Below are 15,435 nucleotides of genomic sequence, written 5' to 3'. Positions count from 1 at the left end.
TTCCCAGGTCTGAGAAAAGTGACAAGGTGTCTTCAGTACTCTGAGACCCGGTCCCTACCGCAGGCGGCTGGCAGTGCAGGCACCAGGCTCTCCTCTTAGCAGCACAGGATGAGGGAACTCACCTCCACTCTGGTTACCCTCGAGTCTCTGGAAAACAAATCAATGACCTTGACCTTGGAGGAAGCGGCGCCCTAGACTGATGGGGACGTTCGTTCCCTCAGAGGGCGGACGACTCCGCTGGAAAAGCTGTGTAAACAAAGGGCATTCCTTAGCTTCCACCCGGATAGCGGAGCCTCCGCCACGCCCCCCCCCCCCGCCCCCCGCCCCAGGCCCCGGGGATAGAGTTACACGCATTCCCGCGAAGCTCGGGGAGAACGGGCTGTTTTCTTAGCTTGTGCTCGTTGAGCCGCATCCCACATCTGCACCCCGCGCAGCCCCTTACGTCCGTCCACTGCCCGCTGCGAGGGGGTCAGTCCCGCTGAGTGCCCCGCATCTCAGAGCAGGGCCTGGGCGTCGCCGCCGAGCTCAGCCCGGGCCTCGCCTGTCCTCTCGCCCCTCTGACGTGTGTGAGGCGCTTGCTCCCTGGCCGCCGCCGCCGGAGAAGCAGCTCCCGGGGTTCGGGCGGCCAGCCGGCGGAGCGTACCGCGGGCGCCGAGGGCCAGGGGCCCGGGCGGGGCAGGCCCCGCTGCGCCCGCGCCTTCCGCTCCGCTCCTTTCTGCGCTCCGCGCCCGCTCTCCCCGTCGCGGCCCTGGAAGGCGCCAGACTTGGCCTCTTTCCCCTTAGTGGCACAGCCACCAACTTCGTAGCTGATGCCACCGCCTTCCCCGTCCGGCCCACTTCCTTTCGGGCTCAGAAGGAGGCCTCGGCCCAGGCCTGGGGCTGCCCACCGAGCTGAGAGCAGATCCCGGCCCCAGGGCCTGGGAAGGAGAGGGGGCTAGAGGAGGGCTCGCCTGTCCAGGGATGGAGGGGATGGAGGAGGCGGCAGCCAAACGTGCCGCCGGCGGCCCTCAGTGAGTACGGAAACCAGCGGGGGGTGGGACGGCGGGGGCCACGGAGCGGGAAGGGTGGGGGGAGGCCCGCCCTTCACGTCCATCTCCGTTTCGGCCTTTCTGAGTTTTAGCAAATCCAGCCCTTGGGCCATAGAATCAGGCGACCCCAAGCCGCACCATCCGTCTCCCCAGAGGTCCTGCCGTGCCCCAGTGGAAGGCTCTTCCTGAAGTTCTCTCCCTGGGTTAGAATACAATCCAGAACTGACTCATCAGAAAGGTCTTTTCATTTAACTGAAACCAACCACTCCTACTGCATTCTAATCCCCTGCTCTCTGATTAAACCTCAGAAGAGAGGAATGCTGTCATTGGGCTGCAGAGAGAAAGTTCGTACATTCTAGATTAACTGATAGAGTTAAAGACTTCAGACTTCTAAAGATAGCCCTTAAACTTCGCTGGCTTAAAGCTGATGAGACATTTTGCACTCTGTGTGTATTTTACTTTATGAAATATGTTACATTCTTGAAACATGTTTAAGTTGAATTGTAATAAACAACTATAGAGGGACTTGCTATTTAAGACACTTTCATGGAATCTTTAGTCAATATATGAAGTGAATAATTAACTCCTAATTTGTAATTTCTGTAAATAGGGATTTTTATATATGCAGTTTACTTCAAGTGGGGCGTACTTAATATGTGACATATTAAGTGTGATGCTGAGGGAGCATTTTCTCTGAGAGCAGGATAAATATTAAGATATTGTGGCCTGTATGTGTGTACAGAACAACTCTGTGAATAAAATCCCACGCTCACTTTCATCCCCTGTGAACACATTGACAACAACCATGCCACCAAGGAGCTGTGTCATTCTGGCAAGTCACTGAACCTCTCTAGACTGAACATTCTCATCTACAGAATAGGGGGAGTGGGGTTACGTGATCACCAGGTGCTTTGGAAGAGCCCTGGCCTTGGAATATGAAGCTTTGAAATCCAAACTGGCCTCCCCTTAGCACCTTTGTGACAAACTCTCACTGTACCTCAGCTTTTCTGTCTGTAAAAATGAGGATAATAATGGTATTCTGGCCGAATTGTGTGAGGAGTATTTGAAAGAGTGTTTGAAAACACTTGCACGCCTGCCCGGCACAGAGCAGATGCTGGTAGGAGTTAATGACTGATCATCGCCACCCTTTGAGCACAGCTCCATTCTGTGGTCCTGTGGTTTGGAGGATGGAGGTGAGGGGGTGCACAGGGCATCATCCACCCAAGGGTCATATCCTGAGATCCTATATGATCTCACATCTTCACTGAGACTACCTGTCAGGAAAGCAAGAAGCCAGAGATTGGGAATTCTGACCTGGCTTTTCGCTCTGATACACATTTGGCGTAGTAGGATTAGTTATTGGACGCTTGTGTCCCATCTGTGAAATGGGGATAGAAAACCTAGAACACTATTCAGACTTGGAAGACAAAATTCAATAATACCTTATTTGTATCATTCAGTGATTTGTACTTTTCAAAGTGCTTTCATGTTATCTGGAGGGTATCCCCTGCTCTGTCCCCAGATTACTCTCATCTGGACAGGACTCATAGTGAAGGCACTTGAGGGACCCAGGAGGTTGCTGGAGCTACCCAGGTCCTGGGTCTAAGGAGCTCTGTCTGTTTTCTCTTCCAGAGGGCCCAAAATAGGGAGCAGAACAGCCAGCTCCATGGAGGTGACCTCGGCTGTGGAGATATGTGACACTGAGCCACAGTCCAATAATGGACACCTCCTAAGACTCTGGCCCTACCCTCAGGAAGACAGAACACCCAGCCCGATGACCCCCCACCCTCCTAGGCTATGGGAGATACGGCGCCAAGGCCCTTCCGTGCTGGAGTCCAAGGTCAGGGCCTTGAAGGAAAAGATGACAGCAGGCAAACAGGGGGCGAGCCCCTGCCCCACTGGCCATGAGCGGCCGTCCCCCAAGAAACCCAAATGCCGACGAGTCAAAGTGGGTGGAGCGAAGACTCTATCTGAGGGGTCTCTTTGGCCAGATGCTGTGGCGGTCCTCCACGCTCAGAACCTGACCGATCAGCAGCTGGACAGCAGTGTCAATGAGGAGGAACTCACCAGGAATGGGGTTCCCAGATTCCCCAGGCCACCTGCCACTAGACTCGAGGGCTGGAATGGGAGGAGCCCATGGCCTCCAGAAGCAGCATGGACATTGGCTGACCATGAGGGGGGTCTGCTGCCAGGGCCTGGCTCTTTGCAAGAGAGCTCCATCCACGAAGTCACTCCGGGCTCGCCTAGGGGCCCTGGATCTGGTAACAAAATCACCCAGTTGCTCAACCTGAGGAAAGAAAGGTCATATCCATTCAGGGATGGTCTAGTTACAGGAGAAGACCTGGACAGCTTGTCTCTGACCTCTGAGGAGGATTTTGTCCCCAGGCCAGCCCTGCTGGGGGGTCTCTGGAGAGTTGGAGACCTGGGGGATCTGGACACGGGGGGCAGCACCTTGCCCCTGTCTGACCGGGTGGAGAGGAACCGCCTTCTGCTTCAGAAGATGCTAACTGTTGGGGGGCAGGGTACCCCCAAGGTGAGAACCCCAGCCCGGACTCCATCCTGGGACACAGCTGTACCAGGTGAGGCTCAGTCTTTAGGTCTGGGTGGCAGGGGCAGCAGGAGAGAGTCCAGGAGGAGGAAAAGGGGCCCCGCAGCCCATGGCAATGCCTACCAGCAGTCACAGTAAAAGGCTGTGCCTTCACCTCTCAGGCTGAGGCACAGGCAGGGGGTCAGTTTATCTTGGGGTTAAATGGCTTCCAGAGAAAACTTCTTGACATTCATTAAGTGGCAACTGAGAGCCCAGTTTCTTGCTCTGCCCTGATCTCTGCCTCTGTTCTGGGTCCTAGAGCGACCAGCAGGGGATGTGGACTGGGACTCGGGCATCTCCCTGCAGGACTCGGACCAGAACAGGTAAGACCTCCAAGCGTACATTTCCTCCCCTTCCTTAGAGGTAGCTTTGGCCAAGGGCCTGATGGAGAGGGGGTGGTCTGGCTCCTTCACCCCTCGTTACTTATGATTTGGAATCATACTTGTCTTTCGTCTGCCAGGAGTCTCTTCTCCCGCCTCCATGGTTAGCGTTTGCAGCCTCTCCTTGCATCCCCGCCCAGCCTTGCCACCGTGTGGAGAAGTGACCGCAGAGAGGACCGTGGTCCTCAGCCACATTCTTTCCCTCTCCTTTCCCTACTCCCTCCTAGGGGCCCCTTAAAGAAGGCAGGCTTGGGCAGAGGCACCTGACACTGTCCTGTGGAAACAGTGCCTTTTTTTCCTGCAGCCGCTACTGCTCCCGCCCTTTTTCCCTGGATAGGAGGGAGGCCTAGCTACGAGGTGATGCCACTGGGGCTTTTGTCCAGAGGTCACTATTGAAAGGAGGAGCCAAAGCTCGTGACTGATGTAATAAAAACACCCATTTTAAAGGTGGAGAACCTCATCCATGGGATAGGGAGGGACTTCCCCCAGTCCTTTGAGGACATGGCACTTATGTAGAATTTTCAAAATGGATGTTTCTGGCCTGTTGCTTAATCTGGCAAGGCCGTCGGCAGCATTTTAGGGTTTAGATAGGGTACATGTGGGCATGGTAGGATGTGTAGGGTGTGCATGTATGTGTATTACATGATGTGTATATGTATGGTGGGTAGGTAGGTGAGTGTGAGAGTGTTTGTGTAGAGTCAGAGCAAAGGAGAGAGGAGGTGCCTTAGTGAGCTTTGGGATTCTGCCCCATATATATCTAGGTAGAGCTGGCAGAGGGAAAACTTTGTCCTCTGATTCGTTTAGAAGTTCTTTCAGAGTGCTCCATTGACCTCTACTGGCGATTAAAGCCAGGCCTCCTGCTGAGCAGACGCCCAGGCAGAAGGGCTAGAGAACAGAATCTAGTTCAAGGATAGGGGAAAGGTCAGCCATGTCTCCAGGTCTCCTCAGACAGGGAAGCTCATTTGGCTGTATTTCTGATTCTCCTAGGCAGATGTTAAAGTGGTCCCTGAGACGCAGCAGGGTCCCATCTCTCCCGTCAAGGGGATGGATTTATCGATGCCACTTCTGTATAGCTGAGCTTCCCAAGCGGCCTTTGAAGTATGCACATTTCTCTCAGCTCTGTACCTGAGGAGTGCCAGCCACGTGGGACCAGAGTCCTGAGGCTTAGTGTTTGTACTGAGGGGCTTAGGACCCTGGCAGCAGAGTGTTCTGAGGCTGTGGCCATGCATCATGATGACCATCCCGCAGTGGACTCAGACATCAGTCAGGACATGCTCTGGCAGTGAGCCCCTCAGATTTTCTCAGGGTTTAAGGTATAAAAGGTCCTGCGTCACACTCTTAGCATCAGTACAACTAAATACCCATTTTGATACTAACCCAGCATGTATCTAATTATGTCCACAACTGTTAACTGCTCTGCCAGTTAACAAGAAGCTCACGATAATGATGACTGCACAGTTCAAGACAGTCACTGTCTGATTGGATTGGGGTGAGGGTGGGGGGCTGGCCTAGCTCATTTGAAAGACAGTCACAGGGAGAGTCCATCACGGAGGTGAGATCCTCAAGATGCCAAGGGAATACCAGAAATGCCCCAGGACCCTAGATGCTAAGGGCCAGATGCGGAGACCTCCCTCCCCCAGCCCCAAGGTTGTCCCCTCTACTGAGGAGCAAGAGAAGGCTCAGTTCCAGGGAGCCAGAGGTTTCAGTGGCTGTTCCTTCCCTCTAGACCATGCCGGTCCTGCCTCTGTCCAGTCGTTGTTAGGTGCCAGGCACGTACACCCCACACACGAAAATCTCATTATGGTCTCAACCTTTATGCATAAAGAGGCTCAGGAAAGTAACCTACTCATGACCAGTCATCTGTGAGGAGTTAGGCTGAAATCCAGGAAGGGGAAACCCTCTCTTCTGGCCTCTAGAGCTAGACAGGCCACTATCTCCCCATCTGGGGCGTCTTGGACACCTGTCCCCATGCACCAAGGCTAGACAGTACTGCCCAGAGGGGCAGCCCAGTAGGTAATTTGTTAGCTGCCTTAAAGAAGGCAAGGACAGAGCCACTCTCCCTAAGTAAGAAGCTGACATCTTACGGAAGCTCTACATGCCTCCACCACTATTCTTTTAAAGGTGTCAAATGAGGTATATCCTACAACAGCCATTATTAAGGATGTCCCCCCACCTTCCTCTGTTGAGAGAAGCTCCCATTTATTGTCTGCACAGCTGCTTCCCTCTGCTACTGAACAGCCCCCTCCAGCTCCTCTGTCTATAGAAATCGCCTTTGCTGTGGAGCCCTTTCAAAGGTTTTTGGAAGTCTAGAACAAAACCAACAAGCCCTCTCTAGCTTTAAGATGGTTTGCTACCTCCAAACATGACTTCCCTTGTAGACAGTGACAAAGCAGTCTCTTTGGCAGGGATTCCATCCTTTGCTCAGTGTGGGGTGATAGTAACTTAACAAAATAGTAGTGCTAATAATAATAACAGCCTTAATAATAATAAATGCTAACACTGGAGTCTTACCAAGTAGCTACCTCCGTGCTAACCTCTTTTAAGGGAATCAATCTCACTTAATAACTGAGTCCCTAAGGACTCAGGAAACTGAGGCTTAACTCCTAAGTTACCTGTCAGGTTGACACAGCTAATAAGTTGCAGTCCAGAGTTAGAACTGGGCACGCTGCCCCAGAGCCACTGCTCTCGGCTCGGTCCCATCAGTGTTCTGCAGCCCTGGGAAGAAGATGCCCAAGACAAAGTCCCTGCTGTCATGGAGCGCGTGGTCCAGAATAAAAAGTTCTGGGCCTTCCTTTCCTCTTCCTCTCACTCTACACAGTGGTCATCGGAAGGCTCGATAGCATCCAAAACTGGAACGAATGCTAGGCTAAAGGTCTCCATGTGTTCTGTACAGTATATATTTTTCCTATACCTGCCGCATCCTGGAATCTGGGAAATGTCAGAAGGCTTTACATTTCACATTATTTCCCTAATTCATGTTCCCGGCATGAAAGCCTTAAGCCCAGACTCGCTGGAGCTTATTGTTTTAATCCAGGATTATGATGGCTGCAGAAAGAGGCCACTCTGTCCCGTTGACCTCACTGGCTAGGAGAGAAGTGGTGGTTGCCCTGACTCGAGATTTCAAGCTACCTGGCTGTGAGGAGCTGAGCTCAGAGCTAAGCCTGTCCCTCAGCCAGGAACCTGTTTACATGGCGAAGTCAGAGGGCTCCATGCTGCCCTTGGTCCTGGGGAAGCAGCTTCCTTCTCTGGTGGTTGGAGGGGCAAAGGGAGGGGCCAGAATACTTGGGCAGAATTCCAGTTGTCCCTGACAATTAGGTCTTTGTAGGGTTTGCTGCTCCTTGAGGGTCAGATATCTGTGGTGCGAACCCCCCAGGGAGAAGACCTCAAAGTTCTCACCCCACCTTGGTACAACAGACTACCAGGCCAAAGACCCAAACTCACAGGGTAATGAGTTCGCTCCCCATCCAATTACTGCTGTTTACAGATGGAGAAACTGAGGAAAAGCCCTCGGCCACTCCATCCCTGTGCCCTACTCACTGAGCAAATGAGCCCAATGTGTACGTTTTCTAGAGAGTGACAAAAGTTGTCTTTTCTTAGGTGGAATTGCTTTTGCCTTATCGTGCACTGACTGTCCCAACCCTTTTGGGAAATTTCTAGAGGAATTATGAGATCTGGGATTTTGGATTATCGTTCATGATGGGAAGATGTTGGGTCTGCCACTGTGTGTTCTTTGCAGAGGCCAGGGTCAGATTAGACTGAAAAGGCTCCCTCAGGTGAAAAAGTCTAAACTCGTCTGCCGGGGAGGATTGGCACCCCTTGGGTGGGCCAGCCTGATGTGGCGATGGCAGGTGGGCAGTTAGAGTAGGACAGGCTCACCATCCCGCAGCACCGCACCTGCTTGCCCCCTGCCTCTTAGGAAGAACGCCGCCTTCCCTTTACAGGGCTGCGCAAGGCCTGCCCTTTCCAAAGTACACCATGGCTAGCAGTCGCTTGCCCCGCTGACCTGGGCCGCCAACTGTGAAGGAGACTGCCACGCTTCCCCTTGCTCAGTTTGTTACTGCACGGATGCCTCCGGGTGCCTGAGAAGCCCTGCTTTTCTAATCGGTGGAGAAACCAGCTTTGTCTGCCAGGAACCAAAACAGGGCAGCTGATGGGGAAAAAAAGATTAACAACTCTAAGCTGAGAGAGAGAAAGGAAACAGCAAAGCTGGGATAAGGCTTAGAAACCTGGGGCAAGGCTGTTCCTGGCAGCATCTGGCCAGCTGCCTGGGGCCCTCCTGCCTGTCCACCAGGTCTTGTGACAAATGCCCTCCGACAGCCGGGGAACCACAGCTGTCACCGGAAGGCTCCTAGTGTGCGGGCTGGCAGCCAGAGGCCCGCGGCTGCAGGGGCGGCTCTCCGGGCTGGTAACCTCATTATCTCTGCTGTCAGAGCAGGAGCCCCGGGGAGCACAGCTGCTCTCAGCAGCGTGTTGGAGGAGCTGCCTGCGCACGGAGCTGTGCGAAAGGAGGCCCCTCCTGCCAAAGGAGGCTTCACGGGGCAGCAGGCCTGGAGACTCACTTTCACATCACTCCAGTCAACCCTCCTGGTTCCAAAACTGTGCCTGGGCCCTGCCAGAGTTCACAGATGGTGCCTTTATTCTTGCAGTTCTTTTTTTATTCCTTGGGCCCCAAAGCAGTGTTACGTACAAATAATGAGAAAAAGAGAGAAAGAGAAAGAGAGGGAGGGAAGGAGGCAGGGAAGGGGGGAGAGAGAGCAGAAGAGAGGAAGGAAGGGAGGGAGGGAAGAGGGGACAGAGAGAAAGAAAATCTTAGACTGGCCAGAGCGTGTCCAAGGATGTCCCAAGGAGGCCTCAGTGTAGATCCAATCACATCTGTATCGTTGTCATGCAGAAAATAATTGGTACATTCCCTTTGTCAGGATGGGGCCCCTTTCTCCAGGTGACATATGGAGTCGGTAAAACAAGGGACTGGGTGGGCTACAGGCCCTGGCCTGGGCTTTCTTCCTTTGGATCCTCTGCGGTTAGGACAGCCTAGCGTATATGACAGTGAGGACAGGGGCAGCCACAGGGAATGCTGAAATCACATCAAAGAGGGTGTCTGACTTCGACCACAAACACCTACAGCCTGCCTTAGGACCCAGGAAGTGGAGGCAACAGACGATGTGGGGAGGATGCTGGAGGCGGTGGGGCTGGCTATTGTCTGCTCTGCTCTCAATTGATGTTCGACCTTGAGCAGTGTGCCAAGCGTGCCTCTCTGCTCTCAAACACTCTCATCTGTCAAGTGGAGAGAACACCTGCCCTCGCCAGCCTGGCTGGGAGTGCGAACTCCGTGGAGAGAAGCGTCTTGTCAGTGGGAGGCTGCGGGGCTGCTGTTACTGCTGTAACCCAGTGCTGGCTGTATATCACTGTCTGGAGACAGCTTTGAAAAAGCACTGCTGTCATTTTCTGCAGCTCTGGACTGGCCAGGAAGGCAGCACATATGTAGGTAGTGATGGCTGGTAGAGGATCCTTATTATTATGAAAATTGAGCCATTTACTGACTTGGTGTGGGTTCAGCTTAATTTCTCCCAGCCCTCGATGGACTCCTGATGGGTTTGGATTGGGACCGAAGCAGGAAAACACCAGGACTTATAAAAACGCCATTCCCTAAGGAGCAGAGCTACGATGGGCAGAGCCCCGAGTCCTTGTGTCTGTGGGGGGAGCTCAGGGTGGTGGTGGGTGAGCTGGAGTGGGAATGTGTGGGTGCAAAGAGACAGAAGGAGAGAGGGAGGTGATGCGTGTAAAGACCATCTGGCTGGGCATAGGCCCAGCCCAACAGCTCAGCCCCGTTTTTCTCCCTCCCCCCAGATAACTCCTGCTGTCTGCCCAAGGAAGGAATAATAGAACAATCCGGAGACTCCCCTACCCTTTTCTAGATCCTCCTGGGGTCTCTGCCTCTGGTCCCTTAGCAGATGTCCAAGAGGAGTCAGCTCTGTGGCCCTGTCCAGAGCCACTTAGGGCCATGCCCCAGGCCCCAGGCCCCGGCCCCGGCCTGGCGCCCTCTGTGTGGGAGCTGGACCAGGAAGGCTGCACATGCAGGGCTGCTTCTGGCGCGGCCGAGCCTGACACTGTTAAAGCCCTCCTAATCCATGTTATTTTCTTCTAATCTCTCCCCCACCCTCTCTGGCCCGCGTGCCACCCTCAGGACCTTTGGACCCAAGCCGGAGCCTGTGCTGAGGAGCCCCAGGCATGAGGAAGCCAAGCACCTGCTGCAGCGTGCCCGCATGAAGGCCCGGACCCGACCCCTTCGTGCCAGCCATGATATCGTGCCCGCCATTGCCCAGGGCAGCCGGTGAGTGGGGCCCAGGCCAGGCCGGTGGGACCCAGCCAAAATGCCTCTGCTCGCACCTCCCTTCTGTCGTGTGCATGTGTGTTTCCCACAGCAGGCGCTTGCTTGAATTCATTCAGCGGGTCAGCACGGCTTTACTGAGGGTCTACTGAGTGTCAAGCACTGAGGATTTGAAGATGAATAAAACATAATTCCAGCTCTCTAGGGGTTCCGAGGTCTCCACCTCCAGGAAGAAAGACAAGTAAACGATCACTACAGTTCTGTGGACTGTGGTGCAGAAGAGGAAAGACGTGTGTAGGGCAGGAAACCTGACGCTGTATCTAGAAAGGATGGGAAAGGCTCTAGAGCAGCGGTCCCCAACCTGTTTGACATTAGGGACAAGTGCTCCTGTGAGAATCTAATGTCTGATGATCTGAGGTGGAGCTGAGGCGGTGATGCTAGCGCTGCGGAGCAGCTGCAGATACAGATGAAGTTTTGCTCACTCCCCCACCACTCATCTCCTGATATGCATCCCGGTTCCTAACAGGCCACGCACCAGATACTGGTCCATGGCCCGGGGTTTGGAGACCCCTGCTCTAGAGGAGGTGGCTTCTGAGTTGGGGCTTGAAAGAGCTATAGCTATTTACTGGGTAGATGAGGGATGCAAGGGTGAGCATCCCAGGGCAGGAACCATGAGCAGAAGCGCCATGCTCAGGAGTTCCGCCAGGCTGGAGCCTGAAGACATACCGAGTGCATGGCGCGGAGATCAGAGAGCTCTGTGGAGAGTCGTAGAGGCCTGCAGCCCTGCCGAACAATTTGCATGTCTCCCGTAATAGCTAGACACCACTCTAGGGTTTAACTAGGTGGTAGCATGATCACATTTGTGTTCCGGTGAAGCCGTTCTGGCTGCCAGGATGTGTCGTATCCATGGTTCTGGTCAGATGTGATAGGGAGGAGGATTTGGAGACAAGAGATTACCAAGAGCCAGACACAAGCAGTTTAAATGAGGCAGCGGAGAAGTGATTAAGAGACTCTGGAACCAGAACTGGGTTTGAATTCTGGCTCTGTGTGTCTTTGGGGGACGTCTCTGTGCCTCAGTTTCCTCATCTGCAAAATGGGAGTTATGATTGTGTCTGACTTAGAGAGTGGGGAGGGTTATGTGAGTTAATGCATGTAAAGCGTTTAGAGCAGCACCTGGCACGTAGTGAGTACTCCGTGAGTGTTACTTCTTAATATTAATTGTTCACGGTAGCACAGAAGATACTTCCCAAGACCTCCAGTGGATTCCTGAAACCATGGATAGTACCAAGCCCTACATATATTATGTTTTTTTCCTGTATGTACATAACATAATGTTTCACTTAAGGAAGCACTTGATGTCTTCTCTTTGGCATATCCAAGTTGTTGGCATCACTACTCTTGCACTTTGGGACCATTATTAAGTAAAATAAGGGTGACTTAAGCACAAGCACTGTGATACTGTGACAGTTGATCTGATAACTGAGACAACTACTCAGCGATTGATGGGCAGGTGGTATGTGCAACATGGAGATGCTGGACAAAGGGATGGTTCACATCCCCAGCTGGGTGGAGTGGGAAGGTGTGAGATTTCGTCACACTACTCAGAAAAACGCGCAATTTAAAACTTGTGAACTGTTTCTTTATGGGATTTGCCATTTAATATTTTCAGGCAGTGGTTGACAGCTGGTAACTGAAACCGCAAAAAGCGAATTCATAGGTAAGGGCGGGGGGACTCCTGTAATTAACTGGATGTGGGAAGTATGAGAGGGAAGGCATCCAAGATGTAGCCCAGGGCTCTGACTTGGTGTCTGAAGGTTTGGTGGCGCCTCAGCCAAGGGGAGAAGCCTAGGTACGGAAGCAGGCTTTGGAAGGGGTTGCCCACAGAACATCCACTGGAGATGTTTGTCAGGCAGCTGGATATGGGATCTGTAGAGGAGGAGAGAGGTCAGAACTGCAGATTTTGGCATTACCCCGGTTTCATGATGCCGGAGCCATGGGTGAGGGTGCATCAAGGATGAAGAAATGGGAAAAGAACAAGTTCAAGGACGTTCAGACAAGCACTTCACATATTTGGCTGTTCCCTGAGTGACATCTCAACCCTATCATTGTGCCTGCTCTTGTACGGTGCACCGCAAGGAACCATTTACACGTGGAGTTCACCACACTGGAGCTGGCACACCTGGGCCTGAGGTGAGACTGCCAGCCCACACAGAATTACGCCAGGCTTGAGCAGGACCATCTGTGAGGCTGGCAAGTCCCGCGGCTTCCTTGGAACGATGGGTGTGCTGGGCCTGCTGGTTTCCATCTCCACGTGGCACTAGAGGGAACAAGGATTCTCAGTGGAACTGAACCGTATGTTCTTTGACGGGAAATGCCAAGCCCCCTCATGAAAGGCTGAGGACCTTCAAAGCACCACTGAAATGACTCCAGCATGAGCAGAGGGCTGCAGCCTGCCTCCATGTTCAGCGTCAGTGTGACCTCTAGGAGAGGGGCTCAGATGGCCCTATACTCTGGCAAGAGGTGCCAAACAGGCTGCCCTTTACTTTCAACATTTTGCGCCTTGTATCCCTCTGGCTGGCGGGTACTAGTAAGGAATGGCATGGCTTCTCCGAAGCATCCTAACTGTTCTCCTCCGAGTGTATAGGGGGCCCAGAACCTTACACTTCCACGGAACCCGCCTGGTCCACTGTCTATAGTACATAGGTTGGGTTGGGTAGCCTCAAAATCAGCAAGCGGACCTGCAAAACAGACTTGATTGTATAAATGTACTACTCTTGGATGCTTCCTTTTCCCCATACCATGTCAGCAGCTCACAACAACCATAGTCATTAACCTTAAAGTGAGTTCCCCTTTGCCAGGCTGTCCCCTGGCCATAGGAATGCTGTAGAAACGCAAGGTGACCCACTTTAGCAGCTGCTGTGTCCAGAAAAGAATTGCTTTGACTTGGCGGTGCTGGTGAATCCTCAGAGGGTATAGCTGAAAATCAACGCCAGATGGCTTGCTGCAGATGCTTCTAAAGGTTACGCTTGTCAGATCACCCTGGAGAGCCACGCTGAGTTAACATGGAGATGCCACACAGGCCCTGGGCCTCAGATAGATGCAGGAACGCGCCTCCACCACCTCCCCCCCCCCCCGTCCTCCCCAGCCTAAAGGCGTCACCGCTTCCAAAGGACAGTTCGGTAAAAGACGATGGAAGAGTGGGGGCAGGCAGAGCTGCGCCCAGAGGCCTTCTTAACCCGCAGTCTGGCAGAGGCACCTGGGACAAGCTGAGCAGACAGACAGGCTTTTCCAGGAGGTGAAGAGGTAGCAGTAGCTGCATTTTTCTCGAAGTAAAGCATCGTATATATTGAGCATCTCCTGGAAGCACATGCTCTTGCCATTTTGGGGACAGGCGCACCTAGGTGGTTGTTCCTAATCCAGGGAAGCAGAAACATATCAGCAAAATGCAGGGCCTGGGAGGTGACGCTGTAAGTGCTATTGTCCTATGTCGGAGAGTGGCTGCGTTGAGACTATCCAGCCTGTGTGGGTCACACTGACGTGCGGTTAGGATAACACTGTTGTAGGAAGTGGGCTCTCCCATCCCTCCCATGGGGCCATTCGGCTCCCGGTTCTGCGCCAGACAGGCCGTCTCCAGGAGGGATGATCGCTGAGGCGTCTGCTGTGCCTCATCTTGGGAAGCTCGGCAGGACGGCATCTGCTCGCTGCCGAAGCGCCTCATGGCTCTGCTCTTGTCCTCCGAATCCTTCCCACACCTGTATGCGCTGTCCCCAGCACTGCTGGCGGAGGCTTCTGGGTTTTAACACTTGAGCGAAGGTACTTTATGTGATTAAGCTCTTCTTCATTTCTTCTTTTGGAACAAAAATGTTCTCTCTCCATTGGGCATGAATTCCGGGATGCCTCAATTCACCATCTTGTATGTAAACATTAAGGTCACCGATGTGGCCGATGGGACCTGGACTCTCCTCTTAGATTAGGGATGTGTCGCCTTCAAATCTGGGCTTATTCTTTCCTTCCCAGAAAGTACGCCCCACGTCCTGTCTGCAGAGCAGGGCCTTGCCCTCGGGGCCTGCATGCGTGTCGCTGTGTCTGCGCCGGTGTGCCAAGTGTCCTACACTGGGCAGGCCTGGCAGCCCCGGCGTCCTGCCTGTGCAGTGAGGGACAGAGCTGCCGCGCGGTGGGGCCCTTCCTGTTTCCCTGGGGTGAGGTGATGCTGTTTCTCTGTTTAAAGCCTTCCTTTCCTGGGCAAGAATGTGTGGATTGCTGTCACAGGAACCTCCCATTGGACAGTGACCCCACCAGAATAATTGTTTCACAGTCCCTTTCTCAGATCCTGTTAGGCTAAAGTGATCCTGGTGCAGGTAGAGTCCTCAGGGAGGAAAAAGTATGGTTCTTACTTAGGTTGCCTATGACAAAAAGTGGCCTATAGCCTGGGTCTATTTGCACAGCTGCCTAAAACTGAAATAACCTGGCTTCAGGGGGCCCTGGTGCGAGATTTGTGTGGGTATTTCCTTGAGATGAGCAGGACTTGACTATCAGTGTCTCCTAAAGCAAATATTGGTGACAGAGTGTGGAGACTTCCTAACACAGTCAGTCTCCTCACAGCTTTTCAGGAGGAGAGTGTGTGCGAGGGGCCGGGGAGGGGCAGGTGCAAGGAAGGGGTGTGGGAGCAGACAAGACCGAGCATCCAGAGCATTGGTGTCACTCTGTCTAAATTTTGTCCAGGTGAAATGATAGGAACCCTGAGCAAGAGCAAGAAACCCAACTTCAGGTCCCACACAGTCTCTGTACTGACTTAAAACACACTCTTCATCATTCCCAGGTGCCATGATGGCTGGTTCACTTCCTCTCCTACACACGTCCCTCACAATAGGACTTGGCTTTCATCCCTCTGTATAATCCTGAGTTTAATAATGTTTCATCTTAACTCAGGCTGAGCCGGCAACAAAGAGAAAGATACAGTAAAGAAGGTCTGTTGATTTTGCTTAGCCCTGTGTCTCAGGACAGGACAGGCTTGTAAGCTACTTTGGTTTGCTGCCTGACTCCCCAGGAACCGGATCCGGGGTAACTTCAGGGTTGTAGTTTCCACAGAGTACCCCAGGGTGCCCTCCTCTC

At 53.1% G+C, this 15,435-nt stretch overlaps 1 protein-coding gene across 1 annotated transcript in view; it reads left to right on the top strand.

The window, feature by feature from the left end:
- Positions 1 to 347: 347 nt before the first annotated feature.
- The window catches only part of KIAA1614 (KIAA1614 ortholog), a 29,042-nt gene continuing 13,954 nt past the window's right edge, over positions 348 to 15,435 (top strand). The window contains 4 exon segments of the mRNA XM_036234551.1: positions 348 to 1,010; positions 2,661 to 3,607; positions 3,875 to 3,938; positions 10,180 to 10,326. Of these exon segments, the coding sequence (XP_036090444.1) occupies positions 961 to 1,010; positions 2,661 to 3,607; positions 3,875 to 3,938; positions 10,180 to 10,326 (1,208 nt within the window). The 5' untranslated portion in view covers positions 348 to 960.

Source organism: Rousettus aegyptiacus, unplaced genomic scaffold (assembly GCF_014176215.1).
Source record: "Rousettus aegyptiacus isolate mRouAeg1 unplaced genomic scaffold, mRouAeg1.p scaffold_m13_p_17, whole genome shotgun sequence".
Taxonomy (NCBI): Eukaryota; Metazoa; Chordata; class Mammalia; order Chiroptera; family Pteropodidae; genus Rousettus; species Rousettus aegyptiacus.
The sequence above is the reverse complement of the archived record's forward strand: the minus strand, read 5'-3'. Positions and strand labels throughout refer to the sequence as shown.